Here is an 18,693-nt window from a genome sequence, read left to right as displayed (position 1 = left end):
ATAATTTGTTACCTCACGCTATTAAATATTATTTATATTTTAATCGATACTGAATAATAGAGAACTTAATCTCAGTTATTATTTTACAAAACATAAATACACAATTGCTGCAATATAACTCGACGTTATATATATATATTTTTTTGTCATATATCACCATACAATAATTAAAAAACTGGATTATAAAAATTCATTACGAACAAAGTAACAAAAACAAATAAAACCCACTTGTGAGTTGTTATTGTTTGTATTCACTAAAATCAGTATTTCGACTAAGTCGATGATAACGACGATGAAGATGATGACGAAGTAATTCGTCTTCTTGACCGTTTTTCAGTTTCACCCTGCGTTTTAACTCGTTTCTGTTTTTTGCTGTTTTTTTTATGAGATTTTTTGTGAGACTTAGCTTTGGAATTGGAGTGCTTTTTTTCACTTTTGGAGGTTTTATGTCTGTCTGAAATCTCACTGCATTGGCTATTAGATCTGTAGGCTTCTTCGTCATTCTGCGAGTCAGTCATCGCGTACAAATGTTTATTTTTCAATCTTTTATTAGCTATCTTGGCAGCTTTACGCCCTCTGTACCTTTCATTAACAGAATAATGTTCACTAGCATCACTAAGTTCTTCCCGAGATCTACTTCTACTTCTACTTAAGCTCCTGCTTTTACTTCTGCTCCTTGATCGTGATCTGTTGTGTCTCTCCGACGTGCTCTTGTGTTTCAACGAACGCTTACTCTTCGACCGCTTTTTCTTCCGAGATTTATCAACCTTATACTTATAACTACTAGAAGTAGTCAAACTCGTTGACGTGGTATCCAAGCTGCTGTTACTTAATCCACTTTCACTGGAACTACTGCTGCTAGAACTGCTGGTGCTGCTGCTGCACCTAGTTCTTCTTTTGTACTTCTTCTTGCCGCTTATCAAATCCTTGCGCACGCGAACGCGACAATTTACTTTAGATTTATCATCTTTGTCTAGCGCCTTGGACTCATCATTATTGCGAGAGCTTGATTGATCGTCATCGGACTCGCTTGAGGATATGTGAGCTCTGGTTGTTTTCCTCGAGCTGTTTAACGACGTGCGACGGCATTTGGACTCTCTGGGACTGGGGCTGTCAGACGAGCTGTAACTGTGCTTGCTACGTTTTTTACTTACATCACTCTTCTTGCCCGATGACTTTCGGGGGCTCTTACTTGTCTTTGATACTTTTGTTGAATGCTTTGAAGTGCGTCGATTTGCTGCTTTTTTAGATTGGCTCTCTTCAAAATCGCTGTCACTGTCGCTAAATGACTCACTTGATCCCAGAGATATTCTGTCTAGTTGCCGGGTGGTTGTTTTTGATTTAGAGTTTTTGGATAATCTTCTGCTGGACTCAGATGTACTTGGTTGGTCATTTATTGGTGATGGAGATCTAGGTCTGAAAAAATAATTTTGTTGGGAAATTTGCTTAATTGGTTTCTCAAAAAAAAAAAAAAAAAAAAAAAAAAAAAAATAATAATAATAATAATAATAATAAAATTTTGTATTGACATTTCTTAAGATATTAGCTCATCCCGATGTTATACTCATCAAGACCTTTCATTTAAGTACCCACATCAATTTTTCATATATTTATATATATATATATATATATATATATATATATATATATATATATATATGTATATATGAAAAATATATCAAAAATGCATGTGGGTACTCAAATGAAAGCTCTTGATGAGTGTAACATCGGGATGACCTTATTTTTTTTTTAAATGTCAATTGTTCACAAGATTAATAATATAGATAATAATAATAATTACGATTCTAGATCAGGTACTGAATTGCTGCAAGCGTTAATAATTTCTTCTTCACCCGAAGACATAAGTTCTATTATTTCTGGTGTTCTCTCACATCTCGGTTTAACATATCCTACTATTTCACATTCTGATTCCGACGAGCTCGATGTTATTGTAAGAACAAATGGACGAGCCTCAGGTGTTTGGAGTTGTAATACTTGGCTAACTGTACTTGGACCTAATAAAAATTTTTTATTATTAAAAATCTTTTCATAAAAAAAAAAAAATTTTTTTTTTAATTACCGGGCAAACTTATGAGATGAGGACCAACTGAAGGAACTTCAGAACCATTTGGATCAACATGGTCAACAACTCTTATATCAGAATCATCGGATACCGTACTGCTGGTGCTGCTTGAGGTTTGAGATTGTACATGATGCCAGTATCCTAAACCCGAAAGGCCTATAATAAAATAAATATCAATTGTCAATAAAAAATAGAAGTGGTTTTTCTGTTTTAATAAATTAAAAAAAGAGCGACGATAACAAACCATGAGTGAGAAAACTATTGTAATAAGTAACAGTGTCATCATAAGCGGCCATAGTTAAATCTGTGCTCGCATAATTCATAAGTTCATGAATAAAATGATCTGTTTCTAATTGAAGAAGTGGTCTTATCTCATTGCGAAATTCGGGACTTCGCATATCATATCGTTGTAACAAACTCGTAATCCTGTCTAGGACATAAGCGATGGGAGTCTGCTCGGGATTAAATATCGTTTGTAAGTCCCGATTTATCCATGGAATTAAACGGTTTATTTCCTGAGGGTATCTCCTGATAAAAAAATTTTTGTTTTAGATTTCATTAACATTGAGTACAAAATTATAAACAGTTTAAAGTAGAATATTACCTGTAATATTTAAATAACTTAATCTTAGGAATTTAAATAATAAATGAAGATGTTAAATTATTTCCTGAATTTACCAATTTTCAGGAAATTAAAAAAATTAAATACTTCGCGTGGATCTTCTTAAATATTAATTACCTGTAATATTCAGCACTACATTGACGAAACCGCGAGTACACATTTGATACTGGATCAGACCATTCACCAGTCCTATAGATATTCCGACGTTGTCTTCGTTCCTGTGCTGATACAGGTGGTGGATGAGAAACGGAGACTGGTGGTGCTTCTTGACGCGTGTGATGACTGGAGTTTGCTTGGAGGCCAGCATAGAGTCGCCCGTAACGACGGCTTGGCGTCATTGTTGTTCTAAAAAAATTATTTAAATTAATAAAAATTAAATTTAAAAAATTAACAGCTTTTCAGCTGTTAAAAATTGACACTTGTTTTATAAAGAAAATATTATTTAATGTTATGTGAGAGGTTACCTGTATGCAAAACGCTGGTAAGCACTGATAGAAGCATTCGAAAGCGCACTTGAAAAAGCAAGTGCTTGAGTAGTTATATGGGTTTCTCTTGGTACATGGTACTGATCATAATCCTCCTCGGACCTGACATTGTGAATAATCGACTTGAACGTTTGTTTACACAATGGACACTCGGTTTTTATCCTCGACCACTGCAGTAAACAAGTGAAACAGAACTGGTGTAAGCAGCTGTCAGTGAAGGATGTGTTTATCAATTTTCCAAGGCATATGCTGCAGTTTGGAGGAGGTGAAGTTGTTCCATCGCTTCTTTCACCAGAGTTAGATGCTGCTGGCTCTTCAGCTTTCACTGGCTCTTTAGTATTTGTCTCAGGATCTTCCTGATTGATAGGATTCTCCATATTTGTTTATATTTTTGGTTATGTACAAATCATTTGTTTCTGAAAAATAATAAAATTTTTTAATTAAAATAGCAATCACTCGATAATTTTTTTTAACAAAAAATTATTTGTAAAAAATTAAATTTTATAATTTTTTAGCTGTAATTTTATTTTATATTAATAAAGTTAGCCGACAGTTTTAATTTTTTGATTTTGCTTAATTTACAAATAAAAAAATTTTTTGTAATAATTTTTTTTTATTAAAAAAAAAAAAATTATAAAAATTTCCAAATATCAACTGACTTTATTTAAATATTTATTTATAATAAAATTTTTAAATTAATTTAGCAACCACTTAACAATTTTTTTTTTAACAGAAAATTATTTTAAAAAAATTAAATTTTATCATTTTTATTAATTTTTACTTGTTAATTTTTTTGCCATAATTTATTTTATATTAATAAAATTAGCCATTTTTGGTTTTGTTAAATTTATTGAATTAGAATTAAAAAATATTTGTAAAAAATTGCATTTATAGTTTTTGAAGTTTTTTACAAGTGAAAAAATTAAAAAAAAAAATTACAAAAATTTAAATGTCAGTTGATTTTATTTAAATATTTGTTTATAATTATAATAAAATAATTAAATTAATTTTCACAAAAATTTTATGTCAAACAGTGACTGAGTAACTTAAAAATAATCAACTTACCATAAAGATTAAAAAAATATCCACTATTTTAATTGTCTTCTTATAATTTATTATTTGAATTTGATTTTTGCCATAAATCACGTCAACTAATTATTAAATAATAATCAGCTGCACTATATTAAATTCAGCGAAATAAAATAAAATTGTCAGATTCACGTCAGAACAGATGAAAACTCCGTATAGATGCGTTATTGATTGTGGTAAAAAAATACACGGTAATTATACAAAAATTGTAGCAATTAAATTGAAATTTATAACTTCAACTATAAATATCTTGTAAAATGTTTAAACTGTGACGGATTTTATAATTGCATTTCCTTAAGCATCAGAAACTTAAGCGTGACACTTGGATTTAATTACTCAGGCATCTCTGGATACTTAAAATAATTTATTTCCCTTTTCCATGTAATTGTATCAACGTACTAGTCAAACTAAATTGTTAATCTGTAATAATTGTTAAAGAAATTTTATTGCAAAAAACAACAAACGAATCAGTTGTTAAGTAATGAATATTTACGTGTGGAAACAAGAAAAGGACTATAATCAACTATGGATAATATAATATGTTGAAATTGAGAATGATTTTACAGTGAACGGGGAGACACTACTTCCTTGTCTTTCCCATGCATTTTTACACTTTGTATTTGCGCATGCGCGGTTAATTTATTGTACTTTCTTAATTTTATGTTATTTGTTTAATTAATAATTTTTTTTTATTAATTTATTAATCTATTAAAAATTTTGTTGTTTTTTTTTTTTTAAACATTTTTTTGCTTTTTTTTTTTTTTTTCCCAAAAAAATATATTTATTTTTGTGGATAAAAATTTTTTTTATTAAAAGTTGTTAATTAAAATTTTTTCTTTTAATTTTTTAAATTACAATTTAATTTTCATAAATGAAAATTTAAAAAATGTAAACAAATTAATTTTTACCGATAATTGGCAAGAATCAAGTGGAAAGCGCAACAGGTGTCTCTGGTGTAATTTTCTTATCTCAAGTTTTAATTTCAAATATAAATTTGTGATTTATATTTTAATTCTTCAACTTCAACTTGCAGTTACTATGTAACTGTCGTGACTTGTGAATTTTAAAATATTAAAATTTTTATGATAATTAAATTGAGAGACATCTGATAATTTTTAGAATTTTTTTTTTTTAACAAAAAAATTGTAGCAAGAAAATTTTATTGAAAAATTTCATTTTTAGAAGCTCTAAAAATTATAAATAATATAAATTAATTAATAAAATTTGATTATTTCTTTTTAATCTAGAAAAAAATTTTGAATTAAATACAATTTATTTTAACTAAGAAAATTTCTTAAAGAATTTTTCTAATTACAAAAAAAAAAAAAAAAATGAAGTTCTTCAAAATTATTTTTTCTGCGTATATAAATACATATTTTGCATTGAGGAAATATTTTCAATCCCGTTTTTCTAATCAAAAAAATTATTACCCTTTCTAAAATTAATTTTAGAACGTCTGAAAATAATCGAGATATTTTTAAAAAATAAATTTTCTATAAGACGATAAATGAAGAAAAAAAAAAAAAAAAACAAAAATATCTTAAAAAAATCAGAGGCAAGCTTTAAATTATTTTTTATGAAAAAAATAATCATAAAATTAGATTACAGATATTTATTAATCAGCCTAGATATGAAGTAGATTAATGAGCTGAGAAATATTCATAAATAACTGTAAAAAAAGTATCTAAAATTTTTAGCTTAAACACTCTGAATTAATGATTTAAAAAATTGGGAAATCGTTTGAAGCTGCAGCATTTAAACTGAAATTTTGCGTTAGATCTTCTTTGTGTTTAAAAAAAACTGCATTGAATCATGCAAACTGCATAAAAATCGGTTTATTCGTCGAAAAGTTTGAAAAAAGGCAAGACAAAATTTTTAAAAAATTAATTTTGATAAAATTATCAGATTTGGTAACATGAAAGTTTTTTAATTGTTTTAAGCTCAAATGTAGAAGGAAGCTCCAAAAATTGTTCCGATTTTTAAAATTAAATGCTTAATAAAAATAATTGAAGCAATAATGGTAACAAAAATTTTGATAAATCCAAATGTTGGATGATCTTTATAAAAAAAAAATGATAGCTGATAATTCTTTCCCCAGAATAAAAAATATATCAACGTATAAATAAGAGAAAAATAATTTTTTTTATCTTCATTAGGAACCACGTTTTTGCCTCCACCCGTGAACTTTACATTATTTAGTTTTTATTAGATATCAGAATTTGACCATCAAGTTCATGGGCGATCTTCTTAAAACTCTATTTAATTCTATTTCATAATCATGGATGAAAATAAATCCTGAAATATCGATTAATTTCATCACTTTAATTTAGGATAAAAATGATTTATTACTCAATACTATTTTTAAATTTTATTAAACTAAAAATATTACAGATAATATAAGCGTTAAGATTATTTTTTTCACACATATCAGTATAATTATAATTTTTTATATTATTTAACAGCAAAATATTAAGCGCTTTTGTTACATTTAAACTTCTATTATAATTTATTTATTTACAGGCTATTATACATTATTTTCTTTAATGGAATTGATTGCAAGATTTTTATTAATATAATAATCCTCTATAAGAGCAAGACATTTAAAAAAATTCTATCTATAAATACTATAGAAAATACTAAATATCACCAAAAAATCCCTAGTTATTTTAGTTTATTTTTAATACTCTTTTATAATATTTACAATTTTATTATAAATATAATTATTAATGAAATCATAAATAATTATTATTTATATTTTACAACGTTGACAAAAATTCAATATATTTCTATGAAATTATCTAGTTAAAAATAATTAATTCTCGTTTTTATAAATTTGAGTTCCTAAATTTTTTTTATTAATAATTTTGACGTGTCGCATTAAAAGAAATTATTTTAAAAATAATTTCTTACGCAGGCAGTTAATATCTCGTATTCTCTATTTGGTTTTTATAAGACTGTAACCCATATTCTCCACTTTTTGTTTGCTATTACCACAGTAATTCCACTTAAGTATCTTCTTTGTTGTCATATAACTTTAGGATTGTTATATCCGGCATTATTCAACTGACACTTGGTTTCTTTGCGTTAAACATTATCTTTCAACATATTCATTCCACTTTTTATTGTCTGCATTCATTTTTATAATCCACTTGGTGCTGCTATGCGACTGTGGCCGACTTACGCGTTGTAATTAGTACCTGCATTCGCATTACGGCCTTAAATAGTATGAAAGTACTGCGATAATATTTTATTACTTCCATAACTATTTGAGAAAATTACAGAAAACCCGGCTGGTACAATAGTCGGAATCGAACCCTGGTTGGTCCCGTTCTTTTGAAATCCAGATACCGAGCCGATTAGGCTACTGCTATCCTTTAAATCTGAAAAATAATTAATTAAATTTTTAATTATCTATTTATTATTATTAAGAGAATAAGCAAAATTTTGTGGCAAGTGTATTTTATGATCTTGTATCTCGTGAACTATTGATATTTTTAAAGATATAAGCTCATCCCGATATTACACTCATCAAGAACTTTCATTTGAGTACCCACATCAATTTTTCATATATTTTATATATATATATATATATATATATATATATATATATATATATATATATATATATATATATATATATATATAAAAATGCATGTGGGTACTCAAATGAAAGCTCTTGATGAGTGTAACATCGGGATGAGCTTATATCTTTAAAAAAATCAATATTTAAAAAAGTACAGTGCAATTTAACAAAAGTCATTATTTCATAAAACAAAATTTTATTTATTTATAGTTCACGTAGTGACTGCAAGGTTGCTAGTATAATTTTAATTTTATTAATATCAAAATTTTCATAATTTAACAATTAAAAAAAAATGTTTATTTTTTTGAATATTTAAAAATGAGGAAAAATAAATAAAAATACTTACCACTATTTTAATAAGTATAAAAATTATTGACAGTACTGCTGAAGAGTTTCAATGGTACAGGCTTTATGACAGCATTCTTCAACAATTCCACCAGATGAAGGTAAATCTTTGAACTCGCTAGGCGATGGAGGTTCGTAAAATCCGTCACTACACACAAGTTTAAGTGCGTTACTTAATCCTGAGGAACACGCTCTAATTGGTCTGTCGCCTCTATTCAAGGGTGATGCTATCACCAAATGAAGCATTCCTCCAATAATAATAACTAATAATACCGTGGAACTTCGCAATAAACACATAAGCATGATTATAAAATTGAACTGTTATTTCTACTTAAAACTTATTGAAAATAAATTATTAATTTTTTCTTTAAATTATTTCTAATCAGTCTTGTAATAATACGGTTGATTATATTTCAGTAATAAATTACTAAAAATATATTAAGTATATACAGTCGTAAGAGCGATAGTAACCATCCTCTGTCGACGAGTTCGTCGGTTCTACTGAATCCAATGAGATTTTTCTTAACTTGTAAAATTTGGTCAGTATGCTAAAAGATATATCAGCGCCCATACTATCTTCAGATATTCCGGTGGTGGGGGTTGATTTTTTTTTTCCCCAAGTAGTCGTTAACATCACGTAAACACATTGACCAATATATAATGTATTATCTCTATACTTTTTCTCTACACGGATATTGTAAGCTTAATCTATCATCTATTTGGAGTTAACTTATGACCTTTTGTTGACAAAAACATTCTACTTCCGATTTTGACATATACTGCTATTTTTAGCCGTTTTATGGGTCCTTATCAAATTTTTTTCTATTCCACTTCAAGAGTCTATTATTGTAATAGAAATAAATAATCTAAAAAAAAAAAATTAAAAATTTTTACTATTATCATTTTTAAATAATTTTTTTTACTGGCAATCTAATTGATTAAAAAAATTGACATTTAAATCAATAAATTATTAATTGAATTCTATTTTTAAATTAAATTAATTAAAAAAAAATTTTTTTAATGAAATTTTAAAGAGAAAAAATTTTTTTAGAGCTTCTATAGTGGGTATAACATTTTTTCTAATGGATGTGATAAATTTATAATTATATAAATTAAGGATAAAAAGATAAAATACAATAACATATTATATTATCAAGAATACCATCAGTCTAGACTTCTCCCGAGTGTTTTTGTAAAAGTTACGTTATAGAATATAATACATTTTCGAATTAAAAATAAATTCAACATATTTTATATTTATTTCTTCAGAATCAGAATAAATATGAAACTTTTTGAATAAACATACCCGATACTAAAAGGAAATAAATTTAATCTAATAAAAAAAAAGAAATTTAGTAATTATTTGAAAATAATTACTTCCTTGTTACTTTCATTCTTATTTCCACTAATTTTTCCACAGAGGTTGCAAAAATAGCTCAATAAAAAGTTTAATAAGCTTGATCTAACGCGCGTGTGGTCGATAAGAAGTTGAAAATAAATGTAAAACGTCAAATAAAATTATCGCGATTTTTGCTGTTTGTTTAATGTAACTATTTAATTTTTTTATAACAATCCGTTATATCAGTCACATAGTTACATTTATGTTTTACATTGTAATATGTGGATTGCACGTTAGTTATATTTTTAACCATGCGGAATGCGACGACAGTTTATTTTTAAAATCAAACAAAAATAAAGTCTCTATTTAAAGAAACGAAAAATTATACGAGATATTTTTTTACATGGACGTAATATAGTATTAAAATTTAAATATATTTAATATTGTTGTAAATAGAATAAAATAAATAATAAATAATAATTAATTTTAATTAATTATTGTTTTCTAGAGCACAAGATCAATGACAAAATTTAATTACAAACATCAATATTATCGTATATTGTAAAATTGTTGTTCCTTTGACATTTGGTCAAAATAAAAATATTTTTTTTATGAATAAATACTTTTTATTAGAACTTGCGTCCGAAAAAAATTTGTATTTATAATTTTTAGTGAAAAAATTGCAAAATAATCATTCAGAAATTTATAAATATCTGCTGACAAAAAAAAAAAAGTGGATTTTGTTTACACATTATATATTATATAAAATATGAATGAAAGTACGAGCCTCATTATTTCCAATCGAGTGTTTTTATTACAACATAAATTAAATAACACATTTAAATTAAGTTTATTTTTTTTAATCTGAATGACAACAATATTTATATCACTACAAGTATGATTTCATTAAATTATTAACACAATGATTGATTTAATCATGATTTTATGTAAACAAAGCGTGATACTTTGTATTAAAAAATAAAAATATATATATATATATATATATATATATATATATATATATATATATATATATATATATATATATATATATATTCTATTAAAAAAATAAATTCCGAATGAATTATTTTCCGCAATAAATAATCGATAAATAAATTATGTCAATTTAAAATTAATCGGTTTTAATTGTTGGTGAATATATTTTGGTCAAGGATTATTTTGTCTGATATTTTTCGACCGTATTCCCTTTAAATGTGAAAGTAAAATAAAAGATGAAGCAACAATTATTACATTTCTAATGTATTAAATAAATAAATAAATGATTATCATTAATATTAAATTAGTAATTAGACAAGTAGGAGGAATTAATAGCTTAGAGAGCTTGCAAAATCGGTCATACAAGTCAGTCGAACAGCTTTAACAGTGATCGATAATATATTTAATATATATATATATATATATATATATATATATATATATATATATATATCGATTTTAATAATATAGGATAACCGCCGAATTAATATTGCGAGATGATAGAATAATAAAAAAATGTAAAAACAAATCTATAATAATAATAATAATGTATGTAACTATCTAAACACCCGGTTCGAATTTTATTATCGCATTCAAATGTCTGCGGGGTCGCCTGTATCATTTCTTGTCTCTCACATTAATATATATTTATTTCGTTCTTATTGTATAGACATATATATTATTAATATTCCTATGTAGTTTTAAAAGGCGTTGTCTGTATACAGGTCGGCCTGTCCGAAGTCTAGTTTGAGTTTCTTTCTCCCTGGCGCCATGATAATCAGCACTTGTGTGTTCTCTTATATTATATTTGCTCATTGATATAATTGTATAGTAACATACCTAAAATAAATACAATAATGCAACAACAATAACAACAAGGGGCGTGAGAAAATATTTAAGAATTGATAATAACCACCGCTTGATATAAATAACATTGAGTATGAAAAAAAAAGTTCAGAAAATATATAAATAATAATGCTTTAATATAATAACAACAGTCTCAAGAGATTCCTAAAGAATCTCTCTGCTTTTGCAATATCGCCAGACACGACATTGTCTTTAATCTGTGTTAAATATATGTATATAGATGTTTATTACATTATCTTAATAATAATTAAAGAAAAATAACAACGTGGATCGGCAGGGGGATTATGAGTCACAGTTAGAGGGACATTCCCCTGTCGATCATCCTTGTTATTATTTTTTTTTATTTTTAGCTTACAGACACTGATCTCAAACTACGCAAATTATATCCTCTTAAAAATGCTAATTACCCTCAGGAGTCATTAATTACATTTTTACTGGATTAAAAAGTTGTTTACAATTCATTGCTCTTTAAATACTTGTAATTAATTGTTATAAAAACAGGTCATTTCACTCTTTAACTTGTTCATTTATATTTTTAATCATTTTTTTTTTTTTTTTTTTTTTTTTAAATACATCTAGCATAAGAGTGATAGGATTTATTTTATGTAATTATGAGGGCCAAGATTTTTAAATTAATCATTTAAATGTTAGAATTCACCGAAAAAATATTAATTATAGAGTTGTACACAGTAAAAAATTTTTGTGTTAAATATTTAATACAAAATTTTTTACTGTGTAGGACAAAAGTTTTAGAAAATTTAATTTTCTACGAAAAAATGTCTCAATAATTTTTTTATGACTAATATTTTTACCATAAATCCAAACTTAAGACTCATAATTAATGATTTTAATTTTTGCAAATTATAAAAATCTTTATTTTTAAATTACGGCTTTTTGATTGGTCCTAAAAAAAAAAATTATGAAACATTTTTTTTATAAAAGTAAATTTTATTTAAAATTTTTTTTTTTTTATACGACCAACATTTTCGCTTAAATAAAAAAAATTTGACACCCTTAACTATATTAATAATTATTTTTAAATTTAATTTTATAAAAATACTAACCAGCAATTAATAAATTGCTCACTCTAAGATAAAATATAAAATATTCATTTAAATTCCCATTTTTCTAAAACTATTTTTGAACTAGAATTTTTATTATCGTAAAAGTATTTTTAAAAACATATAAATTATAGAGGTAGAAACTAAACTCACAGATATTATCTGACTAAATAAATTATTAGAAATATGTATTTAACATAAACACAAAAATATTGCTCTAGATATCAATGAAAATAATTTATCTGACAGGGACATCTCACGCAACTTCCATATTTATATATATTTCACGGTCCATGTAATCTAGACTTGGCTATATAAAGTATACAGTGAAAGCAATAACATAATAATAAATATGATAATCTGGGACACAATAGAATACTTGATGGTGATTTCTAAAGATGTTATTGGCGCCTACTCGGTCAACCACGTGTTGATAAAACGCTGTGTCTAGTCGAAGCGATTATTCTCTTCATCATCATCATCTTCTGTCACTTCAAAAATATCCACTGCATTACACAATTGTCGCTTGTATTGTTCGTAGTTGTAATTAAAAAAATAAAAATTTAAAAGAAGAAATAATTTTTAAAAATTTGAAGATGATAGTGAAGAATAATTTGCGCGAAAAGACTTAATAAATAAAAAAAAAAAAATATATATATATATATATATCCTTTTATTAAAATGGATTATTACCACTCGTGGTTGAGTTTAAAAATAAATCCATCAAAGAAGATAATAATTTGGAGTGAATTGTTAGAATAATTGAATAATATATTTCAAATGAATATTATTTTTAGCATATCTTCAATAATACTTGATTGCTGCATTATAATTTGGAGTAATAGTTACTCCCATCTTATTTGAATCTCCCTCAATACAAGACCAGCAAGCTATCTCTTAAACAGAGCGAACGAAATATAAGAATTATTGTAAGTGTTGGTGGTTGCAGAAAATAAGCCGGAGATCGTTTTAGTAGGACTCAAGTACCGGCTAACGTCGGTTCTCTTCGAGTGTCTCTCCCAAATTAAGATAATTGTCTTCTATTATTCTTTATACTATTATTATTATTATTATTATTATTATTATTATTATTATTATTATTATTATTATTATTATTAATATTAATATTAATAAAATAATAAACTGTAGATATATTTTTTTACCTTTTATACTAATTATAAACCCGTCTAAAGTTTATAATTAATTTATTTATTATTAATTAATGACAATAGTGATATTAAAATTGGAGTAACACCAGTGAGCCCTCTAAAAGTGGATTAATAATCAAATGAATAAAGTGATTTATTATTGAGAGTAATTTTTGTAAATAATAAATAATGTATACAATAAAATACCCGTTCCACTCAAGAAGATTATCGGTGATTCTTCTTGGACTCTTATTATTTTCATTGACCTTGGTCGAATCACGACCACACCAGAAGACAATTAGATTGTGCTCAAAAAGTTTGAGTGACGCTCTTTATCTCGTCTGCAATAATCGTGGCTTTAACGAACCGTTTTCAAATAATGGTGATGATAACACCAGCAAAGCACCCACTGGACCGGGTATTGTTGAAGAATGCTGTCATCGGTGGTGTAGTTATGAACAACTTGAGCAGTATTGCAAACCACCGTCTAATTAAAATAATTCATTATATTGATACAACAGAATGGAAACTATGGTTAGTTATTTTATTATTTAAAAAATATTATTCAGTGATAATCATTTATTCTATTAATAATAATAATAATAATTAATAATTCCAATAATTTACGCGATAAATAAATGATTTATTAAATAGCTTGTTGTTTAGTTACTGTAAATATTTATCATCTTCTTCTTCTAGTATTTTTTTAGTCTAATAAAATAATTCCGAGTGACGTAAAAAAATAGAGAAAAAAAAAAAAACAAGCATGATTTAATGATTAATTAAACGCCGATTGATAGCAGTATCATGAGATTTACGGGTGGGATAAACATTGAGTTAATGTAAAGAAACCAGGACGAATCATCAACAAATTGAACAAACGGTTATCATTTCGAAGCCGAACTCTTGCTATCTAATATAAACTATTCGTAAAGTTCACGGCTGGGACAGAAATGTTATGCATGGCTTGTTTCACCGTGTTCCGGCGTGACTGATAAAGACACGCTGCTGTACAAGTAATAAGACAACAGTAAATGAGAAATAATATTTCCTTATCATTAGTCTCAACGTTATGTGACTTGTTTTCCAAAATTTAATCATCTTATATGTATAAATATAAATATATATATATATATATATATATATATATATATATATATATATATATATATATATATATATATATATAAAAATCGGTTTATAAATAATTGTGTATAAATTTATAGATATACAATCGGTGGTTTGTTCTGTCTAAGTATTTAAACAATTAACTTTTTTTCTTTCATCAGTTTTGCTTAACTTAATAAAAAATGATTAAATATGTTAATTGTAGTTATTTTTAGCGCCCTAAAGAATATTATTCTTTAGAGAGACATTCCCCTGACATCGGATTTTTTTTTTTAATTTATAAATCACAATATTTGAATTCAATGCTCGTAAATTGATAATTACATGTGAAAATTAACGTAAAAAAAAAAAAAAATTAACTAATTACTTGAATATAGTCTTTATCTAGTGGAAAATTTTTTGGATGAAACTGTTCTTAAATTTATTTTTAGACTGTATCAATTTTCATCAAACATTTTCCACACTACTATCAGCATTTATATTATTAAATGTTAATTTTTTTTTTTTTTTATATTCATTGTTGGTATTTTAAATTATAAAAATAATTAATTATAAGATTATTTATTATCTTTATTTATATAAATAATAATATGAATTAATAAATTTTTTTTTTCTCTCTTTTATTTTTACAGTGAAGCCATAAAAAATACTAAGATGTGTTTATTGAGAGCTGCAATGAAATTTAGCAATAATAAACTGGTATTTATTATTAGCAACAAACAGAATACAAAGTACAGCAGCGCTCATCGTTTAAAAGTATTTATTATTGAATTGTCAAACGCAAATATCATTTGCAGTCTGGTTGACTGGTATAATCAAAGGAAAATAAGAAGAAACAGTTGTCAAGAGAAAGTCGTTGAGAATGAGGAAATCAAACTCGATTTTATTAAATATGTCGCACTGATCTCGCTGGTAATTATTTAATTAATTATATTTGTTTTTATTATTATATAACCCGGTATTAATTTATTTTTTATTTTTCAGTTTTTCACTGTAAGTGTGATGTTTATTATTTGTAAATAAATAAATAAATAAATAAATAATTAATTATCGAGCTGTATAAACTGTTTAACAGTTATAATTCGACCTCGGCTTAGTAGTTGGATTATTATTACGAAGATAGTAAATTTATTATGTGAAGAACCGGAAGTATAAAGGACAGAACTGATATAAATACAAGACACCAGTTTCAATTTCGATGATTTAAATTAAGTGAGAAGAATTTATTTATGAAATTATAAGTTCTCCACTCATACTGGATTATTCCTATAATTATTAAAAATTTTTATACGCCTATAGACAGTTGAGTGATAAAAATAATTCTGGCTGTAATTAGAGTTTTTTACATCGTATTAATATTTCTATGTTATTTTACACTGTAAATTATAATAAGTACAGTACGATGCTAATGACTGATCTCATCAAGATAGAATAAGATAGACTATGTATAAAAATAAATTTATTCATGCTAAAATTAATCTTGAATTAATTTTTATTCAACCAAAGAGACTGTGATAAAAAAAATAAGAAGAATTGTAACTCATTTTTGGAATCCAGAAACGGGCACGTAGTTCAGCTCAACAGTGAGAAGTTTTACGTCAACTTGATCGAATATCATTTTCACTTGTTGAACCAATTGATTAGGATTGATGGTTTTTATATTGAGGACCTCCAAGATCAGCGAGCCAACGAAAAATCCGTTGGGGCTTAGTGTCCAGAAGTGAGCGTTTAGCACATTGTGGACTCCAGATAACTGGTATACTTTCATGTAACACACGGGAAGAATATCGTCCAACTCCACAGGCTGTCTCTGTATCAGTATCTCCCCGGTATCTTTCAACATTGGCACCACACTCAATATCATGCACAACGCAATGACCATTGAGCAAATTGAATCAGCAGTCATTGATCTGAATATCTCCGTCTGTACTGCTGATATCACGAGAGCTACGGACCCGAGAACATTTACGAGAATGCTAAAAATAACTTCCTTGGTGATCAGGGGATTGTCACCTCCGATGACTCCAGTTTTAACGTCATGTTGCTCTTTACGTCTGTCTGAGAAATGGTAGACGTAATTGTTAATCAAGTTGAGCAGCAGACCGACCACCGAAATCACGATCATCTGTTCGGGTCCCACTTCACCGGGATACATCAGCCGCGGTATTGCGGGAAGAAAGATCTCCATCAATGCAAGGTACACTTGAGTTACTCCAATCGTGAAACAGGCTAGTACTTCAACTCGAGCGAACCCGTAGGTGTATCTGTTGTTTGCTCGCCATCTTCTTATCCTCATCATCCCGAGATTCACCACCATACTGCTGTGGTCGTGCAGCCCGCGTAAGCAGTCGGCTTTTAGGGCCCAGCTGTTGTTCCAATCTCCGTACAGCCATTCGATACACGGGAATACTATGTTTACGAAGGAAAGCAGGATTAGGCTCTTGATTATCCTGCTGTTGGCGTCCAAGGCGAATAGTCTTCTCCACTGTTGTATTTGCTGTCGGATTTTTCTGGTGACCCGCCGGGTTTTATTGTTTAATATTGGAAACATCTTGCTGATTTATTTGCTGTTTTTAAGTTGTAATTATTTTTTTTTTATTAGTAGTTAATTTTTATACGATGATTAAGTTAGCCGACATCTAAAAATTTTTAGAACTTTTTTTTTATTGCAAAAATTATTAAAAAAAAAATTCACTTGTAAAAAACTTGAAAAACTAGAAGTGCAATTTTTTACAAATATTTTTTTGCTCTAATTTAATGAATAAAAAAAACTCAAAAAATTAAAAATGTCGGCTAACTTTATTGTTATAATTTTAATTCATAATTAGTGTAACATTAAATTTAGCAGTCACTTCATCATTTTTTTATTTTATTTAATAGAAAAGATTGCTCCAAAAAATATTTTTCAATTTTAATTTAATAAATGAAAAATAATCAAAAAATTCAAAACTTACCAAGGTTAAAATATTTATCTTGAGAAAAATTTTTCGTAAAGAACACTATACACAATGCAATAAATAATTATAAATAACAATTTTAAAAAATTTAAACCGATCAATTGGGTAATATTTAATAACAAATTAACAATATAGTTATGCCTTGAAAGTAATGCTAGAGTTTTCTAGCTTCACGTGCGCAGTCAACAGCTTTACGTTTATGAATAAATAATCACCGATTATTTTCATTGTACAGAGAAATATTTGGCGAGCTTATTAATACTTAGTAATTCATTGTCAGTGTAGGGATATGTACACCATAGACTTCACGGTAATTAGTATACAGTTTTTTTTTTTTTTTTTTTATCAGACAAATTAGAAAAATTCTAACAAATATTTTTGATTAAAATAAAATTAGGTGACTTATAAAAATTTATTTGTTAAATAAAATTAAAAAATTGTCAAGTGACAGCTTACCTTAATTTTACAAATATCCACCGATGTTTATTTTTTTTTTTTTTAATTATCACATGTGTAATTTTTTTCACAATAATTTAATTGCTGTAAAATTAATTATAGTAAAATTACCTGACAATTTTATTTTGTTTTTCAATTATTAAATTAGAACAAAAAAATTGCGTGTGTAATTTTTTAAATTTTCTACATGTGAAATTGTTTTTTTATTTTTTTTAAAGTAATTTGTCAATAAAAAAAATTGTAAAAATTTTTTAAATGTCGGCTAACTTAAAAAAAATTTAATTTAGCAGATATTTAATAATTTAAAGAGGTTTTCTAATAAATAAATTACTGCATTAAAAAAGGAAAAAAAAAAATTGACATTTAGAAAATTTAATAAATTAAAAATGGAATTTTTTAAAATAATTTTTCGGAAAAAATTTTTTTGTTAAATAAAATTAAAAAATAGTCAAATGACAGCTCACTAACTTAATTTTCATCGGTTAACTGTAGTAAACTTTAGTATTATGTCATCTCAATAATAAAAACAATGAA

At 26.3% G+C, this 18,693-nt stretch overlaps 2 protein-coding genes and 1 long non-coding RNA gene across 4 annotated transcripts; all 3 read right to left on the bottom strand.

Moving 5' to 3' along the window:
* Positions 1–19: 19 nt before the first annotated feature.
* On the bottom strand, positions 20–4,851 carry LOC141529247 (uncharacterized). Of its 2 annotated transcripts, XM_074245739.1 has the most exons (8): positions 4,773–4,851; positions 4,256–4,699; positions 3,170–3,606; positions 2,823–3,050; positions 2,328–2,611; positions 2,081–2,239; positions 1,802–2,015; positions 20–1,416 (listed from the first exon to the last, which is right to left on the bottom strand). In XM_074245739.1, the coding sequence occupies exons 3-8, from the start codon at positions 3,565–3,567 to the stop codon at positions 273–275; spliced, it is 2,427 nt and encodes an 808-aa protein (XP_074101840.1). In that variant the 5' UTR covers positions 3,568–3,606; positions 4,256–4,699; positions 4,773–4,851; the 3' UTR covers positions 20–272. The 2 variants fall into 2 exon arrangements, with proteins under 2 accessions (XP_074101840.1, XP_074101839.1); XM_074245738.1 differs by lacking the exon at positions 4,773–4,851 and having other exon boundaries at positions 4,256–4,766.
* A 2,084-nt stretch (positions 4,852–6,935) lies between these two features.
* On the bottom strand, positions 6,936–9,072 carry LOC141529601 (uncharacterized). Its single transcript, XR_012479624.1, has 2 exons — positions 8,209–9,072; positions 6,936–7,659 (listed from the first exon to the last, which is right to left on the bottom strand). It is a non-coding gene; the product is annotated as an uncharacterized LOC141529601 (long non-coding RNA).
* A 6,219-nt stretch (positions 9,073–15,291) lies between these two features.
* LOC141529600 (zinc transporter 7-like) lies at positions 15,292–17,916 on the bottom strand. Its single transcript, XM_074246229.1, has 2 exons — positions 17,701–17,916; positions 15,292–17,313 (listed from the first exon to the last, which is right to left on the bottom strand). Exon 2 carries the CDS (start codon positions 17,295–17,297, stop codon positions 16,287–16,289), a length of 1,011 nt encoding a protein of 336 aa, XP_074102330.1. The 5' UTR covers positions 17,298–17,313; positions 17,701–17,916; the 3' UTR covers positions 15,292–16,286.
* Between the last annotated feature and the right edge of the window lie 777 nt (positions 17,917–18,693).

Source organism: Cotesia typhae, unplaced genomic scaffold, assembly GCF_013202065.1.
Source record: "Cotesia typhae breed Kobodo isofemale line unplaced genomic scaffold, CoteBio_Ctyphae contig_48, whole genome shotgun sequence".
NCBI lineage: Eukaryota > Metazoa > Arthropoda > Insecta > Hymenoptera > Braconidae > Cotesia > Cotesia typhae.
The sequence above is the reverse complement of the archived record's forward strand: the minus strand, read 5'-3'. Positions and strand labels throughout refer to the sequence as shown.